Genomic DNA, 20,053 nt, shown 5'->3' with positions numbered 1-20,053 from the left:
TAGTGATGCTAACCCTCAGTCTTTAAAGTCACTTCACTCTCACTAAGCAAACTCCAAAAAATTTGTGTTAGGCTTCCTGAAGCATCTTTTCCACTTGAGCTGTGTTTTAAGGAGTCTTCTAAAAAGAAAATGCTCTTGTTGCTATAGTGATGCATTGGAAGGTTTATAGGCAGCTTGTTAAGATCTGTCTCAGAAAATCTATAGCAGCTGGGAAATGTCCCTGTATAAGCAGTTTGTGTCCACATTGGTTGTGTTGCAGAAGGAGTTTCTGGGTAGCACCTGGAGTTAATCTGGTGGTGTGGGTGGTGCCAGAACAGATGTGGAGTAGCGTGGGTGCCCACTGAGAGAAAACCTTGGACAAAATGGAAATAAATAACAAGTTTATATAAAAACAAAAAGATTTATTAAGAGTGAGCAGTTAACTGTGAAATTATGTTTGCTAGTGCATTATAATACATTATAGTCTGAGGTTTTACTTTATCCTAAACTTCATCTGTAAAACGTGATTCATTATCTTCTTTCTATGTTTGGATGTATAATGGCTTAAAAACCAAACAACTTCTCTATGTTGTTTGGTTTTGTTTGGTTTTTTTCCCTTGTTCCTCATCCTTGCTAAACAACAGTAAAAATCTTATTAGTTTCATTTTTTTGTTACTCTTGAGATTATGATATGATGAGTATTCATCTGTAAGAAATTCTGATACTAAATTAATGTTTTTTAAAATCAAGTTACCAAGCAACTTGCCTGTAGAATTTGGCTGTGTATTAATGTTGTGGGTTTTTTCTTTATGCATAGTTTGAAAAAGAAAAGGCAAGCCAAACAAAACACTGAGACCATCTCTGCCAATTCCCCTGGATCTCCTGTTTCCAAAACACCTTCTGAGAATGATGATGAAAGTAAAGTTATTTTGGAGCAAATCAGTTCCTCTGAAGACAACTGTAAATTTGCTGGGGAAAATGAAACTGTTCCAGACAAAGAAAAGAAGAAGAAAAAATACAGTCAACTAAAAGACATCAGACGCACAGAACTTAAAAGATACTATAGTACTGGTGAGTTATGTTAATGCTACAGCTTTTTTGAAATATGTTTGTTTTGTTAGCTTGTTAATATACTTTTCTAATATCCTATAGGCCTTCCTGAAAAGGGTAATTGTTTTTTCATGCTCTTCCCATAAAAACAAACCAAATTATGTAATCTTGCATATGATCTGCTTTGTAATTTCAACCTTGCAGTTCGTTAAAAATACATGTTACTTGTTTCTTGGTTCTAAACCCCAGTGTTGTTTCAGGCAACAGTTAAGTTTATTATTTCATCTTTTAATTTTTCAGTGTTTTATGCCATTGAGGTTTAGGTCTTTTTGGTGGGTTTATGTGTTTCATAAATAAATGGATGCTATTTAAGACTTAAGCCTTAATTCATATCCATTTTGTCTCTTTAAGTGTGAGCATGTAGGTAAATTAACTATGTACTTTTAAGCAAGATGTCAAAGGTCTTTTGTGCTTGAAAGCTTGTTTCCTCTCCCAAAAAGTATCAGTACTTCAGTTAATCATAAATACATTTTTGTATTCTTTTGCATGTATGTATTCTTACAAGTAACCCAGAAAAAAAATGGGAATAAGTATGTGGGATGAGTTATAAACAGATTTGCTTGCAGTTCTGGATTGTAATTTGTTAGATTCCCTAAAGTAATTTTAGATAGGATTTATGAAATGCTCTCCTTCCACATTTTCTCTTGGTATTTTGTAGGAATTATCTTTAAGATTAAGAGGACTCTGTTTCCATCTTGGATGGAATCTTTTTTTAAGAGAAGGCAGGCAACAGAAGATTGTAGGTATCCTAGAAGCAGACTTGTGTCCTTCTCACACAGTGTACATGAAAGTGTGCAGGCTGTTTCCTAAGAACTGAGTCCTCATTAGGCAAAGGAAATGAATCAGCAGTAAAAATGTGTTGACTGACACATGCAGACTAGTCCATGCCTAGAGATTGTCTTTTATGAGAGAACATGAATCTTAGAAAAAACAAGTTAAATCTTGGAAATCACATTTCTTATCAGGCTAAAGAGTTTACAGTGATTTACTGACCAGTCGGTAACTTGTGGCAGGTTGAAATCTGATCAGATCAATAGTCTTGGACTGAAAAGAAAACCTAATTCTTGTTTGAAGTACTGACCACACTGTTACTGAAATAAATTCTGTAGAAGGAAAACTGGAAAACTGTTAAGGAATGAACCTATGAACCCTTTCCAGTTTGTTAGTATGCTAATTTAAAGAAAACAAACCAAATTATAAAATCTAAAACTCATTTTGCATTCCTAGTAAAGAGCTTCTGCTAAAAGCTGTAATCTTATCTTTTTTTTAAAAATCATTATTTTTTACATTTTTTTTTACCTAAAGGAATTTAGCAGCTTGAGATAGCTGCATTTGTTTTCCCTAGTGTTCCAGCTGTTTTGTGAAAACCAGTTGGCCCTTTGCATTGTTCCATTGCAGTGGAACAGTGGGAAAAAGGAGGATGATGGCATCCCTGTCTCTTGACTGCCAAGTGCTGCAGTGCTCACGAGGGAGAATGTAAAGCTCTCCAGGTCATCCTTTAGCTTGTCATACAACAGTCAATACAAACTCAGGGTTTACCGGTGTTTGTTTCCCATGTTTCATATGGACTGGCATAGTTACAGAGGTGACTTGAGATGCTACTGACTGTCATGAGTATGTCCAGAGCTCCTGGGTTCTTCAGAAATCCCGAATTTCTGTTGAGAAATACAAGAAATTAATTCTGCTGTTGAGCTGTGCACATACCCAACTGGCAAAATCCACAGAGACAAACCCTCCGTAACTTTTCCATCCATAGAGAGAGATGTGTTACTTTGCTGCTTGCTTTTGATTGTTCCTAAATGTGGCTTGTTACCCAACTGAAGCAAGTGCAATAGCTCCATGTTCCCTATTCAGCTTTCAAAATTAAGTAATTTTGGTGGAATTCAGTTGCCATAGCATTAGTCTGCCTGTGTTACCCACTGCAGTTATAGCTGACTGGTTATCTGTTTAGCCACTTTTTTTTTTTTTTTCTGCTCTCCTGAAAACTGCTTCCTTCACTAACATCCCAAGCAGTTTCCAAGAGTTCTCCCTGCACCTGTAGCAGCCTGTACAAGCTGGACTTGCATATTAGCCTTCACCTTCATGCTGCAGAGGACAAAACCATCCATCTTGCTGACCCAAGTTCTGCCAGCAGGTGTGTACTCAGCAGTTCCCTGCTGGAAGATCTCTTGGCTCCAGAGGTGGGAAGATACTGGCAGATCTGACAAGACTATTTTTTTAACTATCGATACAGTTTCATATGAAACTGTCCAAGTGTGCATATATATCTCTTTGTTACTTAGTATTGTGGTTACATATACATAATTATTTTTTCTTCCACATTTTTCCCCCTAAATTGTTAGTTTATTGATGTTTCAGAGGTGCTCTGACTGAAATAGTCTCTCTCTTGTTTATCTATGGTTAATTATTTTTCTGACTGTATGTGCATAAGGGTTTGAGGGTTTTGTTTGTTTGGTAGTTGCTTTTTTCCTATTACTCAGCTTTGACTTAATGTCCATAACTTTAAGAAAATTTGATACAGGAATTACTGATTTTTTTTCTAAATGCTTTCTGCACTTTGCCAAGATGTTTGCTTTTACTAATCAAAAGAAAAATGCATTAGGTGTAGAAACATTCTTTCAGATTCTCATGTGTGTGGATATGATGATGCATACATAATTTTGTAGTTTAATGGAAGTGCTGTCATAAGCTGCTTTGAGCCTAGAAGGGCCTTGTCTGTCAATCTAGAAGAATGAAGACCCCTGTCCTCTGGATAATCTCCTTTTTATATTTCACTAGATTATAAATCCTTCTTTACTTATTGTTCTAAGACTAACGGAGAAGGAGCGCACTTCTCCCTACCTTTTGTTCCTTACACAGCTCATCCCTTCATTAGAAGCTTATGACTGTGTTTGCCTTTATAAATTCATAAATGCTGACAGTGACATCCTTACTCTTTCACTTTGAATGTCATTTCTTTTAATAGATTTATGCAAGGGTTGATACTCTGTCAAAAGGATTTTGTTGACTCAGTAAGTCCCTCTTCTCTGGTAGAAAGACTATCACACAGTTTCTGAAGGTTGCAGAGAACTAGAGGTAGTGATGCTCCTTGCCACACTTTGTAGAAAGGAGCATGGTTAAAAGACTTTTCTTACTCTTTGAAAAGGATGCAAGTGCAGCAATGGGGTGAGGGGCTCCTCACCCAGTACCCAAGTGCTTTGTTGCATTAATGCCTGCAGCTGGCAGGTGGCATCAAAGAGCTGAGGAGGTGTCAGGGATCCTGCACCTTGTAGAAAGGGATCCTCCAGCATGGCTTTCCCTAGCCAAGACTCTTCCATACAGCATACCTGCTTGCACTGTGGTGGCACTGTTACAAATAGCCTCATGGTATGAGGTATTGATCATTACTCTTGAGGCACTGCTAAATGGCTGAACAGATCCCACTGCCAGAAGGTTACTCCAGTGCAACCTCCAGTATAACCTTTTCCTTTCCTTACAGCACTTCTTTTGTTCTGCAGTGGCTGTGTAATTCTGAAATATATTTTTACTGTTTAATCTTCAAATCTCTAGGAGCAGACATAGCCCTTTTCTTGCCTTAAGACAATAGAGGCCCCAGTACTTTCTTTCCTGGAGACCAATGAAAATAACACTCCTTTCTCCTTACTTTTGCCTCATTTCTTGACTTATATGGCAGTCAGCTTCTTAACAGTACTTTTTGCTGTTTTTGCTGCATCAATCTTTCAGCTTTGCAAGGATGTGTCTGTCTGGCACAGTGCAATGGTTTGCAGGCTGTTGTATCCAGTGCCCAAGATGTTTTTTCCCTTCTTGGGATAACCTGGTTGACCTACTTCTTCAACTGAGCTGCTTAGTTCCGACACACTTCCTATGGGAAGCCTGTTCTTGTTGGAAGATGTTGACTTGCTTTGCTTTATTATTTTTTTTTTCCTCTTTTCTGATTGTTTTGCTTTTTTCCTCCCACCATGTCATTGGCCCTAAAACACTTTCACAAACACAAGGCAAGTTGCAGGAACCCAGCAATGGAACTGTAACAGCTGAAAGCACCAGTGTATCAGCTCTAAGGCTGGATGCACATGTCTGGGACGGAATTCTTAGGTGGACTCCGGTTAGACTAGAGAACTAGGATTTCTGTCAGGAATTGCTATCTATTTGAAGAAGATAATTTGTGTTTTGGCACTGAAGACAGTGAAACAGGAAAAAAGGTGACCTTCTGAAAGTAACCAGTGTAATAGTCATACACATTAAGGTAAATTACAATACTCTGAATTTTCTCTGTATACTTGTCCCAGTGTAATATATTAAATCTTTCTACCAGCTGTGGTAGAAAGACTGCACTGATTTTGCTTGAAATCATTAGTAGTCAGCAGATGTGAAGAATTGGTCCCTGTTAAAAAATGCATCATAAAGAAAAATTTGGTTTTGATTTGTCCTACATCACAGTTACTTTTATCAGCAAAATAAAATCCATTTAACTAGCTTATCATCCTGCTCTCTAGTCATAAAGCCATCCTTTCTCATTCACTGTACGATGTTCAATTTCTGCAGCAAGTGGGAGGTGAGATTAACAAAACCTCCTCTTACTGTGGCTCTGATTTCTGTCTCAAACAAGCAGGAGACCTAAACACTGTGACAGAAGTCCTGAAGAGGAAAAACAGTATCTGGTCATTTAATGAGATGGTATTTTGTATGTTGAACAGGAATTACTGGAGTATCTCCCCAGAGGGTCCAGTTGCAGTAAACTGATGTCTTTTTTACATCTTCTCCCTGCTGTCTCTTGGGCGGGGGGTGGCATGAGAGCAGCACAGCACTTGTGCAACTACCAAGCCTGAATGCACTGGGTAGCTGGCCAAGAACAAATGTTAATAAATAAAACAGAGAGGGCCCAGCAATTTTCATCATCTGTAATGTGGTGAGACTGGCACAGAAACAGCAGAGGCAGCTCCCATGACACCAGCAGTACTTACTCTGTTACAAAGTTGAAAGTTGCTTGAAATGAAGTGAAAATTTCTAGAGAATTTAAATTTATTAAAAACTTGAGTGTCTTACTGAACCCACTTTGCATAGTAGCTTCTAATACTTAGGTCAGTTGCTTTATAGGCTTAATCTGAAGTGGACTTTTCAGTATATGTTGAGTTGAAAAATGGATCTTCTTCTGCTAATGAGTCCTGATTTTGTCTTTTCTGCTACCTGGTATGGTTATTCAACAGTAGGATGTAGTTAGGACTTTATTAAGGTGCTAGTTATAAAAAGGTTGAGTACATTAAAAAAAAAAATCACATAAATTCTTGCTGGTAATTAGCTGTTATCAGCCTTCATCTGTGGGGCCTTGATTTGGTCACTCCTATTTGTGTAACAAAGTAAATTGTAAATCACTTGGATTACTTAGAAGACAAAGTGTTGTTTTAAGTTTCTTAATACAAGAATAAGAGGAACAGGTTCTGAATTTCCATAGAGTTCTGGGACCTTGCCTTACCTTTTGTGTTTCAGGTTGGCCTTGGCCAGCAAAAATGAGACTAAATGTAAGGAGGGATGAAAAGAGAAATAATTTGTTTCTTCCAAAATAAAGATCTCAAATAAAATTAAAGCAGCATAGGAAGACCATTTATTTGGTTGTAAATGCCTGCATAGAATAACAGGGTGTTTGGAATAGCTTACATGTGAGTCTAAACTGGATGTAGTTGGCAGTGGCTGGTTGGGAAGGTTCAGGCAGTTGGTATATTAGCATCAGTTTCTGCAGCCATGTGGAAAGAATGAGGTGGTCAAATGAAAGGCAGCTGGTTTCAGATCACTTGTTTTGGAATAAGGACAAATGATTTTGAATGCCACTGGATCAGTGTTAAGGTCACCAGGATATATTCAAGCTGGGCTGTTGGTTGGTGTTTACTAGAAATCATCACAAGGAGAAAGGATGCCCCTGCCTGTCTGCAGGCAGGAGAATGTGATCTGAGCAGTCAGTCCCAGAAATAATGCTGTTATCCTTCTGAAAATTTAGATGGAGACATCTTAACACTGCTTGAGCTCCCCATGTGTGGAATCCTCTTCCAATTCTTACCTTGATGGATGAGTTCCTGCGTATTGTAAAATGAAGTAAACAACAGAGATAAGTGTAACTTATATTATACTTAGGTATTGACTATCGAAACATAAGTTGCCTCAAAACCAATAGTTAGGACAGAAGACTTAGCTGTTCAGAGTCTGCTGTCAGATGGAAGTGAGCCTCTGTATGGATATGTAAAAACAGGTTGGAAACTTGGCCATTGGTAGTAAACTTACATTTCAAGTGGGAAGTGAGGGAATTGAAGTGGTAAAGGACAGAGCATGAACAGTAAAAGATTTCTTAACTGTGTTAAGATCAAAAGATAACAATTTTAGTTCAAATGGAATGCTAGTGGTTGAGTTTCATGAGTTTTATGATGTGCATCGGGGCAGCAGGGAAGAAAGGATGTAGAAGGAAAATTGATATATTTGTATCCTTTGGTGTGATTCTCAAACACTCAAATGTAAGTGTGTAAGAGAGTGTGTAAGTGTAAGAGAGGAATGTAAAAAAAAAAAAAAGTGAAGATGAGAAATTAGGGATACCTTTTCAGCAACAGTGGCAGTAATTATTGATGGGAGAGACATAGAAAATGTTACAGTGAAATTTCTGCCACTGGGGAAAAAAGACCAGGATTTGATATTTTCTAAAAGTTATATTCTACAGTTATTGAAAGTAAGATTTAGAAAGAGTGACATCTTGTGATCTATTCTGCAAAGGTCAGACCGGGGCCCAGTCTTGGATCTGCTAAAACTGATCACATTGCTGAAAGAACCAGACTTCTTTTTCAAGGGTTGGATGTTTTCCTAGGGCCTGAGTTTTCAAGAAGATCTTGCACTTACATTTGTAATTATATTTAAATGCAGATGCATTTAACATCTTTAAAAAGGTGCCCCTGGAGCAAGGGAGGAAACCTGTGGAGCACTTGGTTACAGCAAGGCTGAGTCAGCTTTGTGTGCAGGAGGGGAAAAGGAAGTGTGTCGGGACAACTAATGGAAAGGGTTGTTATATTTATGCCAGGGATAACAAATGGAAATAGATCTGTGTGGTTAGCATGTCCTTCACTTCCAGGAACCACCATGTTTGGGGTAGTCTGAACTTCCCCAGGCTGTGCCACCTGCCTGTTGGGTCTTGTGCTTGCTGAGCCTGGATGCCCTGTGAAGGTACTCTGAGTGCCTGCAAGGGCTGTGCAGCTCATTGGAGGTGATTCTGGTAGTGCATCTTGTGCTGGGGGAAAGGACTGGACTCTCTTGCAGCTTTTTCAGGTCAGTGTTTCCTGGGAGGGCTGCCAACCAGGCAGATGGATCTTTTGCCTCTTCCCCGATCCAGGTTTCCAGGACCTGTCACCTGAGTCCCTGTGGAGCAGCACCCTGCAGCGCCCAGGTGTATCAGTACCATAGGCTCTCCCCCCTGCCTGGTGACTCCCTGTGGTTTCCTTGGAATCTCTGCTAACAGGGAGGAGGCAGGATATTCTCTTTGTAGTTTCACACATGAGGTTTACTTTCGTAAGATTTTTATCTCTTTAAGGCAGGAATGTTCATAAGCCAAGTACATAAGGAACGTGAGAGAGTACATTCAAAATCACTGCAGATCTTTTCATCTCCAAGCAGAGGTGTGAGGGAGTCATTCTCTGGGTGTCTGCATAACTCAAGCTTGGTACCCTCAAGGCAGGTTTTTAATTTCTCTTCTTAAATAACTTCCCATGTTATGCTTGAAATACACCATGAGAAGTTAGCCTAAATGGTCTAAAAAGCAGAACTGCTTTCACCTGTATTTAACGAATACAAAGTTAATTCAGATCTCTTATTTTGTTACACTCTCACTCCCATCTTTCCACAGTTATGTTTTCTTCTGTCTTGTCAGTCTGTCATGATGTCTATGATGTGACTTGTCAGGTTGTGCTTGGTATCAGTAGGAATATACATAGTCTGAGTTGCTCTTTTCTATGGCTTCCGAGGATCTGTATGATGAAGTGATGGCAGTCAGCAGCACATCAGATGCTCGTGTGATCTCTGTACATGAAAATAGGGCATATGTCCCCTGTCTTTAGAGTCTTTGTGATTTTCATCAATATTTTGGCCTATAAACTCACAATCACCAACCAATAGACAAGGCAGTACAGCATATGTTATAAAGAGACAATGTCCTGGTTGACTTTATGGCGTAGCCTTTCCAGACAAGCTGCTGTGTGTTCATGAAGCAAAATCAATGAGAGGAAACAGCATATGTAGTGCTAAGAACTTTCTAAAATGCACGTGTCTCTGTCTGTGATGTCGAAGTATGCATTCCCTCAGCCCTGCTCTGCTGACAGGCTGATTTTCCTCTGTATTGTATTTGAGTCCCTGATGTAGTGGAGAGTCAGAAATTTTTTCGTGGTGCTGTTGAGATAGATGCATTTAGGCACTGACACCTGAACTAGGTTCACAAGCAGTGCTGTCTGTCAGCACTGTTCGTAGGTCAATGTAAGCTGCTTGTGGAGCTGTGTCCAAATCCAGTACTGTTCCAGGGGGACTGATGTTGGGGTCTGTATGCAGGGAAAGTTGTAAAGACTCAAGTGCATTGAGCCTTTATCACTATCAAGGTAAATTCATTGAAGAAATTGGTGTTAGATGTGTGAAAGGGTGATTTTTAACTATTGCTTAGTATGAAAAGTGGATTTCCTGTGTCTTATAAAAAAAAATCTAAACAACCTAATGAAAATAAACATTGTGCAGTTTAAATTATATGTTGGAGATTTTTAGTGTTTCCTTGTAGAAATCTTGGCTTTTATGCTCAAAGTGTTGTGTGGTTGCTTTTACAGTTATTTAACATACTATAAATTCTATCTAATTTATGACCTCTTGGCACTTTTTTCTTTTTTCAAAAGTATTCTTTTGTGTAAGGAAAATTACCCAGTTTGGTTTTTTTACTTCCTGTACCATTTTTATTTCTGCTTTTCATTTGTATAGCTGGATTGAACGAATATAAATTTGGTAATTTTGTGTTTCCTACAAATTCAAAAACACTAACCTGATATATAACATAAAAGAAGACTACCTCTGCAATGAAGTGCTTCACCCAGCTGCCAACATACATCCTGGGACAAGTCAGACATCTACAGATGTACAGCTTGTGTGGAACTTAAGGCTCCTGAGGATCACTTTTGGTTTTAACGCTACTACTTTCTTGTGTTTGGTATTTTGACACTTTCTAATAGGTAGATATTATATCCCTATAATATGCCAGTGTGAGCTATAAGCTTCAGTAAAGTAGCAAAATTTTAAAATGCCCTAGTGAAAAAAATCTCCAAGAGTTTTATCATGGGGACTTGATTTAAATGTCCAGAGAGGCTGTAGCTTCCTCATCTCTGGAAACATTCAGGGTTAGGTTGGATGGGGCCCCGGGCCACCTGATCTGCTTGAAAATGCCCGTGCTTGCTCCAGGGAAGCTGGACTAGAGACTTTTAAGGATCCTTTCTAGCTAAAACTATTCTGGGAAAAACTGTATGAACTACATGACTAGCAAAAATTATACTGTTTTATCTCAACTTGTTTTTCTTTTGCACCTTGTTTTCTTGAAGCACTAACTACTCTCTCCACTGGAGAGATGCTCAGGATAGTTATATTTTTGTACCTTATATTCCTTAGGAAATTAAAAAATGATTTTTTGAAATCTAAACAGCTGCTTAAAAAGGATCTCAGTGTGTGTTAGTTCTGCCTCAATCCCAAAAGGAAATGTAATCTTTGTTTTGATCCAAAGACAACTGACAATGTTTGCTAATGTACCCCCTCTGTCTCAGGGAGACTCAGAATAGAAAAGATTTATACCATGTAGGACACTTTTCCCAACACAAAAGAAAAATGTGTGTAACCAGCTTACTTAGGGGGTGATACAATCACTGCAGCTGGGAGCTATTCTGCTGTCTAACTGATAAATATCTTAACTTTTTCCTATTTTGTATTTAGCAGCAAAGCCTGGTCCTTGGCAGACCTGAAAAGCATGTGCATAGTCCCAAAAACTTAACTCATTTTTCTACATATTTTCATTGCTCTATCTCTCTCAGTAGACTTGTCTTACCTGTTTTGGTGTGCAAGGACCTTAGCTCTCCCTATCTGTGTTCTCTCCATTCTTCTTCCCCACGACTCCAAATAATCACATTGCATAGAGGCAGCTTTACACCTGGAAAAAACTGGGAGAATGTTCCCTGGGAGTCACTCATCTGCTTCTTCCCAGTATAAGTTTCACAGGAGCTGGAGGCAGAGGCTGTCCAGCCCCTCAGCATCCCCTGTTAGCAGAGGAATGGTTGTGCAGTCTCTGTCAGCAGGCACATGCATCTAGAATGTCTTTCTCTACAGGTTTGCTGTGCTTAGGCAAATAACATGAAGACCTTTTTCTTAAGTACTTGTGTCTACCTGCAGAAGTATGTCTGGTTTCTATCTGATATGAGGCTATCGTTTGATCTGAACCCTTTCTGTGTCTTCAGACAGGACCTGGAGTGAATTCCAGGAACTCTCCACCTCTGCCTTTACTTCACACCCTCCCTGCTCACAGCACTGCTCATCCTCTCTCTTACGCTTCCCTTCTGACTCCAGCATTCAGTATAGAGTCTTCCAGTCACTTCACTGCTTTTTTCTACCTGCCCTGTGGCACACTGTCTCAGCAGTACTCTAGTTCCAGTACATTTCAGCTGCTGGCATATTGTCTCCAGCCAAGAGAAAGAGCTAAAGCACTGGGCTGTTGGCTGCATATCACTGCTTCTTGACAATAATGTGTCAAATTTTCCTCTTGGTAGTTGGAGTGTATGAACTACCTTCCTCTGAAATCAGGTGGTGTGGGGTTTTTTTGTTTGTTCTTTTCTCTTCTCTTAAACCTCAGTGTCCCTTTAAACCAGATCTTTACTCCTACCGCTTTTCAAGCAGACCCTTAGAAAGGAAACTTCAAAACCATCAGCACACATCTTCCCATCTTGAATGTGAGAGCTGCTTAGCTGCCTGGAGTGTAGCACTCTTGGTGAGTCCTTACCCTGCTGTGCTGTCCCTGAGGGGCTTGTGTGTCCTGCTTTCTGGGTATTTCTGCATGTCTCATTGCCCAAGTCTGGGTGTTGCCTGTCCTCCAGCCTTTCGCAGTGTGTGTGTGCAAAGGATGGCAATGGGTTGTCTTTAGCTTTTAACTGTGGTGGGAAATGGTCACTTCATGTTTTACTGCAGCACAATCAGGTTGTAGTAAGTTGTTAAACATGTAAAATGGGGCATTGCTTGTTGCACTGCAAGAGGAGGAAGGAGTAAGTAAAGATGGAACTAAAATTCCCTGAAAATATCTACAGTTTTTCATGTAGAAGCTGCAGTATGTGAATATTGCATGAATATCAATAGCCACATTCATATTTAAATGTGCCTTAAAATACCTTCTGAATTTATAGCAGAAGGAATTATTACCTTCTTTTATATCAGTTCTTTGAACTACTTGTCATGTTTTGGGGGGGCACTGTATTTTCTCTTTATTCCTTTGGAAGACTTCCTTGGAAAATAACTAGTGGAAAATCACAAGCAGTTTTCTGTTGAGAACAGAGGAAAGTTGTCCAAGGTGTAGATACTTGAGAATCATGTGCCTGGACTTGTATTGATCAGGGAATTTTCCTGTGGTAGGAAGTTTCACTAGTGAAGGAGCACAAGTGTGGTCATGCTGGATGACAGCTACCTTCTTGTTTCAGTTGAGTTCAACAGTAGAGAAGCTGGAGGCCAAAAAATATTATTTAGTAAAGAAAAACTGCAGACATAGAGTTGAGAGCTTGACAGGAGGGTGTGGGAAAAGTGGAAAGCAAAGTTGGAAGCACAGGCACCTAAGATGGTGGGATATTGTAGGTTTGGGTTTTTTGTTGGGTTTTTTGGTGTTTTTTTGTTTTGTTTTGGTTTTGGTTTGGTTTGGGTTTTTTTGCTTGTTTTGTCTCTGTTGGGTTTTTTCTCTTCTCTTTTAACCTTGTAGCAGTCCATGCCTAAATATAAGCACATAATATTTCTGTCTAACTTGCAACCTTTTCCTCAGTGGGACAGGTTTGGTCAGATGCCTAAAAACCTTTCTGGGGATGTGAGGGATGTGTACACCAGCTTGCTTTAGCTGGCAAAAGGATGGAATGGGGCTGCGATAATAATGTGCCTTCCTAAAAGACTGCTGTAGTCTGTGGGAAGTGCTGGGATGTCAGTGTGTGGAGGGTGTCCCAAAACCAGGGATTTATCCTCTGTAGTGGTCTGGTTCACCTGTGCTTGACAGGAGTTGAAAGACATTTCATTTAAAACTAATACTTTTTATGTGAGTGTATTTCAGTTCACTTTGAGAGCCACGAGAAGAGCCAGAAAACTGCTTGTGGAGGCTCAATTAAATCATCCCATACACGATTCTGCATACAGCATCGTTGCTGAAAGTTCTTAAAATGTTAATCTAGAACATAGAAATTGAACAAGAAATGGTTTAGATAAACTGATTTATCTTTCTCCTTCCTCTTCTACCAGTCTAAGCAGGACTTTCAGATTCCTGAGGTGTGTCTGTTTCTCTAGAATAACTTATGTGGTGCTTACCTGTCCTCCATCTTTATCAGGATGGTTGTTACCAGACCTTACTCAATGGCAAGGGAGTTACCCCAAGAAGCCTTGTTTCTTCATTTTTTGTTATTGCTACTCTCACTAGATTACACCAGGTGATGATATCTGTTCTCCCCTGAATTTACTGCATATCTTGTTAGCTACCATCAGATTTTCACTCCTTGGTCCTGGTGCTTGTCTAGACTGTAGTAATATAGTTTTATTTCTTCTAAAAATCTATCATGGAGACATGGGACTGGGATGCCCTAAACAAGCAGTGGTGTGCTCAGTGATGTGGGAAAATAGTATATTTTAAAGAAACACTCACTGTGTCATAGCACAAATTAATATTTTTTTTTGCATCTTAAAATTGGAGTTGTTTTTTCTTTCTTCAGCTGAAAAAGGGTATTGTGGAAAAGGAAAATGAAATGAGAAGGATAGCCTTTGTGATCAGAGAAATAAGATTCTAAAGTATGCTAGTATTAGTCAACCTGAAAAAATGAAATAACTAAGAAGTTACTGGAATTTGTGGCATCATGAATGGTATGCAGAAGACAAATAAGGAATATTTATTTGTTTACTCTTAAAAATAACATTACGATGCTCAGTGAAATTAAAAAATTAAGTATAAAGTACAAGAAAGGAAGCAGCACTTTGTAGTGAAATGAGGCAGCCAGGTGCCACTAATTCCCAGGGAGTGGCATGATCTTGTGTTAAGCCCACCTGTGCCTGATTAAGGTTGGCCCCCTAATCCTGCTCATGCGCCGTGGGGGCCCACCCTAGTTAGGCACAGGTGGGCTTAACACAAGCTCATGCCACTCCCTGGGAATTAGTGGCACCTGGTTGCCTCATTTCACTACAGCACTTTATGTAGCACAGCATGGTACAGTGGGGTTCATTGGCACAGAACTGGTGTGGAGGTCTTGAAGGGACTGGGCAGTTTAGTGGATGCTGCTTCTCTATCCTGGGAAATCCATGATTTTTAGAAGCCAAGGGAGCTAGTCAGGGGAAAGATTTCCCTATTTACATGCTGCCTAAGTGTTTGGTAAGACACAGATTAATGAGTAAAATGGACTTTTGGTCTAAGCATGTCATTGCCTCTATTCTCTCAGGATACTGAGTTTGCTTACCTGGTGCAGGCAGTGGTCAGTCCTTTGGCCCCTTGTTTACTTCACCATTCCATTACCAGGCACCAGCCTGACTGATTGCTCAGGAGCTGCTGGGCAGGTGCAGTTGTCACTGCCAGCACTGAGAAGCCCTGCACTGATTTTGGCCAGCAGCAGGTTAGTCCCTAAGGTTGGTGTTGATGGTTTTGTCTTGCAGTGGCACATGGTATGTCAGCATGAGCAGCCTGGGAATCTATTGATGCTATTTACTTTATTTATTCTGTTGATATACAGCTATTTACTTAGCTACAGAGGTGTAACTCTCATATCATGTGTCAAGGTCTTTTGGATGATAAACTGATGCCTTCGTCATACTCCTTCAAGAGCTGTTTTCCAAATTATTCCTAACTAACTCTTTTTTTGTAAAGTTTCTTGTAGCATTGCAAAGTGAAATATGGAAAATCTGCTAGGAAACAGAGGTATAAATATACCAATAAGATCAGAGAAAAATCCTATTCTAGACCTATCTGTTTTCAATAGACCTGTATTTTCTTGCCTGTTCTTACTTAGAATTCTTCTTCTCATTGCTTATTAATTTTACTTGTTTTGCATAATTCTTATTTTGCATGTTTCCTGAAATGACAGGGAGGTTCAGTCCACCCACTCTGCCCTTTTCATAAAAATGCAGTGTGATGAAATTTGCATTAACACCTAGTTGGTTCTCCTGGCTATAAGATTCCATTTTCAGTGTACATGCAGTGCAGGAAGACTTGGGAGCCAGAGCTGTGAGTTACTTCACCACTAAGCAGCTGTCCAAGTACAAGAAGTAGCCAATGGCTTTTATTTGAAAGCCTGTGGAGAGATGTGGCTTTTCCATCTAATTCTGTTGGAAAGAAATGTGGTTTCCAAGGACTCCATCATGTCTGTGTGTGCACTGGATGCCTTTGGGACTGCTGCTAGAACCTTCAGATCACATCAGAAAACACCTGGCTTCTGGAAGGAGAAATGAGAGAGTATAAGGGAGCTGGAGAAATAGCATATTGTGGTGTTTTGGTTGCTTTACCAGGCTTTCCACCCCCTCCACTGTAACCATTCATGCAGACTGTGTTTTGTGACTTTGGCCTCACTATGAGTACAGTATGTGGGATTAGCAGTACCTATCAGATTTAATGGATTTATTGGATTTCTTCTCCTCTAAAGATTTGAATGTTTTAATGTAGTATTTTAAAGCCTTTTTTTTTCCTATGATTCTTTATATGCACAATTTAAAATTCAGAATAGTTAAGAATTTCCACTATTCATAGTGGTAGAATATTTTTTTTAATTGCTAAAGCCTGCCAAGCTGTTATGCTCACTGTAAGGATGGTGTCCAGAACCCCTTACTGGTGGGATTTAAAAAAACAAAAAACAAACAAAAAACAAAATCAAGGAAGAAAAAGGTATTTAAACAAGTACCAGATTTTTTGTTTAAAAGACAAATAAGTTCACAAACTGTGACTGCTTCTTTTGGCCTGCAGCTAAATAGGCTAAGCAACATGTGTTCTATCATGTAGATGTGGAAGCAAAACACACTGTCTCATCGTTAGGCTTATTTAGGATTTATTAACCTTTACTGGCAAAAGAAGGACTGTATTGTGTTTAGTCTAAACTCAGCTTCTCTCTTGTTTGTGCAGTTTTCAGTTTCCAACTATGTGTGGTTATCTGGCTCACTCTCCTGTATGTGCATGGTTGTGCTAGAGACCTTGCTAAACAAACAGACCCACAGTCCTGCCAGCTAAGAACTAGAGCATATTACGTGTTTCCTTGTAACACAGTATTTCAAATTATAACTTTTCACTGGATAGGTTGTTGGGATTTTTTATCTCCAAAGTTATGCAGCCCATTAGGAGGACCCGAAAAATACAATGTATTTTACAGGGATATGAGAGTGAGGAACATCCCCTCTCAGGTAGGAAGCTGCTGAGGAGAAAGATACCTCTATTGCTAGAATATGTTTTGGTCTTGTGCCAATGTGGCATAGTGGGTGCTGTTGTGGTGAGTGCTCACCAAAGATAAAGCTTTGGAAACAAAACTTCATAACCTTTGCAGAGAAACTGCTTGTATTGTGCATTGTTATTCCTCCCATTCACACACAGACTTGAACTTTTGCACACTCAATTGGTACAAAATGTTTTCCTTTCTCTACATCTCTCTGGGTTACTACTGCATGTCTTGTTTGTATGAAATAATTGTTCTTAACTGTTTCCTACTTAATGTGATGTTTCAGAGCTAAGCAAGTTTTAATATATCTGAATACTTATCTACTATTTCCAGCTAGATCAAATCATTTACTAGAAGATGAAGTCTACCTGTAAGCTTTTCTTGTCTCTCTGCTGGTAGGTCATAGGCATCTTGGGTAGTTTGCCTGCATGGATGCGATACATGGTTCTACTTATGCTGGAATAACTGAACTGCGGGGTTAGCACAAAGTAGTGTAAATTCACTCCAGGGAGTTTAAGGTAGTTTCTTGAGATGGGATTATGACTCTGTTGGCAGTCGTATGTAAATAATGGATTAAGGAAACATCCACTGTTTGCCACTTCTTCATCTGCCATACAGGCGTTGTATTCCTGATGGTTTAATACTATGCCCTGCTAATGTTGTCATTACTTGTGTTTCTGTTCTTCACCACTGACTGCTTTGATTTTGATTGGAGGAAGATGGTGTGACAGTGGTGGAAATGCAAATATCCAGAAAAAGGGAGCAAGAATGCTAATTTTGAAGGTTTACTGGGGGTCTCCAGTCTCAGAGATTAAATGTTTGATATAATTGAGTGGTGCTCAGCTCCAAAATGCTGTCTCAGAAAAGCCAGCATCATCTTGATCTTTTTCTCCCTACCTCTGTTCTTTATGTAATGCGTACTATTCACATGGACTTACCTTGTGTGTATTTAGTCTCTGGATGCTTTCTGCCTTTATTACATTATGGTAAAATGTCTTTGCTGCCTGTTATATGACTGTCCATATAACATATGTCCATGGCACTTCTCATGACTGAATCCCTGGTGGGTAGTGGGTGGGGTACCCCTGCAGTAGCACTTGGATATCTGTTCAGGTGTGTGCAGCAGTCTGTGAGTCTCTGTTGACTGAAGGAGATGGTCTCTGACCGTGTTGCCTCTGAAAGATGCTGAGACAGCCCCAGCATTAATCTTGATGTGGAAATGGGCTGACAGAAGGGTCAGGTACAGCATGCTTCTGAGCCCCTCCTTTCTTCTTGTGTACATTACACTGGGGCAGGTGAGTCTCACCCTTCTTTTTACTATCTGCTTCTTGCTCTCTGGAAATAGCAAAGGTTGCAGCAAAGCCTGAATGCAAGCCAGAAGTCCTGTGCTACCATTCCTTGTCTTTTCCTCCCTCATCTCCTTCCAGAGCTGCTGACTTGGACTGCAGGAACAGTTATCCCAGGAGGGCAGAGTCTTCCTTCTCCTGACTGCTGGCTTTGCTGGGCCCAGCCCTGCCTTGCCTTCTCACATCTCCCTGGCTCATCTGGGCTGCACCACCCTGCCAGAGACAGCAGGAACTTTACAAGGGGTCGGGGTTGAGTGGGCTGGGTGAGTGGGTCAGCCATGTACTGTCTCTCTCCATCCCAGCCCTGCTCCTGGAGCTGGGGCTGCATGCCGCCCTCGTCCCCTCCAGGTAGGCAAGTGTGGGCTCAGGGTGAGGAGGGTCAGCCCTCTGGGACAGCATCACTTTTGAGGAGCTGGGATTTCTGGGCAGCAGGCATCTTCCCTCATCCTTGGGTCTTGTTCAGTCTCTGCTGTGATAAGTATTGGAAATAGTTGCTCAGCTCGTCCTCCTGTGAGCTCTCATGTGACTTTTGGGTCACAAGAGCTTCTGCAGGTGCCATGAGATTTGCATACTGTAGCTGATGGAAAATGTCTTCTGTATCAGCTTTGCTTTCTGTTATTTGGCTTTTTGCAGGACTCTGCATGCTTTTACTTTGCGAGTTTACATTAGATTTACATATGATGTACTGCTGGTGGTGATTAGCTAGTATTAGTGGCAGTCATATTGATACGGTGTCTGTGAGTACACTCATCTACTGGTTTCTGCCTCAGCCCTGAGAGCACCTCATCACACAAAGTACTTATATCCAACAGCTGAATTATGTAGGAATCACAGAGAAAAACATGGGACTGGCTCTGTGTTGGTGTGGTATCACGTATACATTACTCTTGCAGAGTTCCTGAATGGTTACTAAACCTACTCTACTTGATGAAGTTTTGCTTGCTTTGCAATGCAATTTTAAGGCCTAATAGTTGTTTTTGATGTGCCCTATTGTTCTTGTTCACAGTTATAATTTGTACATCCTGCTGACTTCTTTCAAAACATGTTGATAGACAAACATCTTGAAAGTCAATTATCAAATTTTTTTTTTCTCTTTAGATGACAATCAAAACAAAACCAATGAAAAGAAAGAGAAAAAAATGGTTTCTCAGAAACCCCATGGTACCATAGAATATACTGTAAGTATTGGTGTGTGTTTTGTTCATGCCTTCTTTTTGAAAATGAGGTTGTTGAGGTGGAGAAAGAGCTGGAGGCACTAAACTGAAAACACTTACGTGAATAATGACTGCAGTTGGTGCCTGTTTCAATAGGGATTGCTCCAAAAATCATTTTGTGGGAAGAGATGGACTCACATCCTGAACCCTGTTCAGCCTAATTCCTCTGCCTCTTCTCACAGCTGCCAGTCCTATTTTACTCTAGTAGCATGGGTCTTCAGTCGAGTAATAGTTTTTGTTATTCTGAAAAATACTTCTACAGTGTTGCTTAGGTCTTCAAGGGTGCTGGTCCCGAGATGATGTGAAACTACTTTAAGCTGGAGTGGGGTGGCAGTAGCCTCCTGAATCAACTCAGAGGACTGGCTATGCCTTGAAGGTCTGTCTCTGTGTGATCCAGCCAGGTCCCTTAACCCCACACTCCATCACACACAAGGGTCCCAGCATCACAGCTGGGAACAGGACAAATGCCTGACGTGCTCCAGCTTCTAAAGGTGTAATGAACTTTTCAGTGTGTGTCCTTTCCCTGCCTGCCAGGCAAGTTCAAAGTAAGGTGGTTCTCTTTTAAAGTTTTGTGAGAAAAGGAGAGGGACATTTGTAATGTGTCTCTATTATGTCTACTTTATAGTAGGAGAGAATGTTTTTTTAATTGATACTAGCTTATCACATAAGCTATTAAACTGAGAGTGTGTTGAGATCATCAAATCTATTCTCTGCAAGTAGTCTTTTAGATGGT

General features: G+C 40.1%; 1 protein-coding gene across 7 annotated transcripts in view; it reads left to right on the top strand.

The window, feature by feature from the left end:
• The window catches only part of NCOA7 (nuclear receptor coactivator 7), an 83,149-nt gene that overhangs the window by 36,187 nt on the left and 26,909 nt on the right, over positions 1-20,053 (top strand). For 5 of the 7 annotated variants that reach the window (XM_030447504.1, XM_030447502.1, XM_030447503.1 and 2 more), the window contains exons 3-4: positions 797-1,050; positions 19,205-19,284. In XM_030447504.1, the coding sequence (XP_030303364.1) occupies positions 797-1,050; positions 19,205-19,284 (334 nt within the window). Of the gene's footprint in view, positions 1-796; positions 1,051-14,872; positions 14,971-19,204; positions 19,285-20,053 lie in introns of those variants that run through there. The other 2 variants (XM_030447505.1, XM_030447506.1) reach the window with 2 other exon arrangements.

This window comes from Calypte anna, chromosome 3 (genome assembly GCF_003957555.1).
Source record: "Calypte anna isolate BGI_N300 chromosome 3, bCalAnn1_v1.p, whole genome shotgun sequence".
Classification (NCBI taxonomy): Eukaryota; Metazoa; Chordata; class Aves; order Apodiformes; family Trochilidae; genus Calypte; species Calypte anna.
This window is presented reverse-complemented; position numbering and strand designations above follow the sequence as displayed.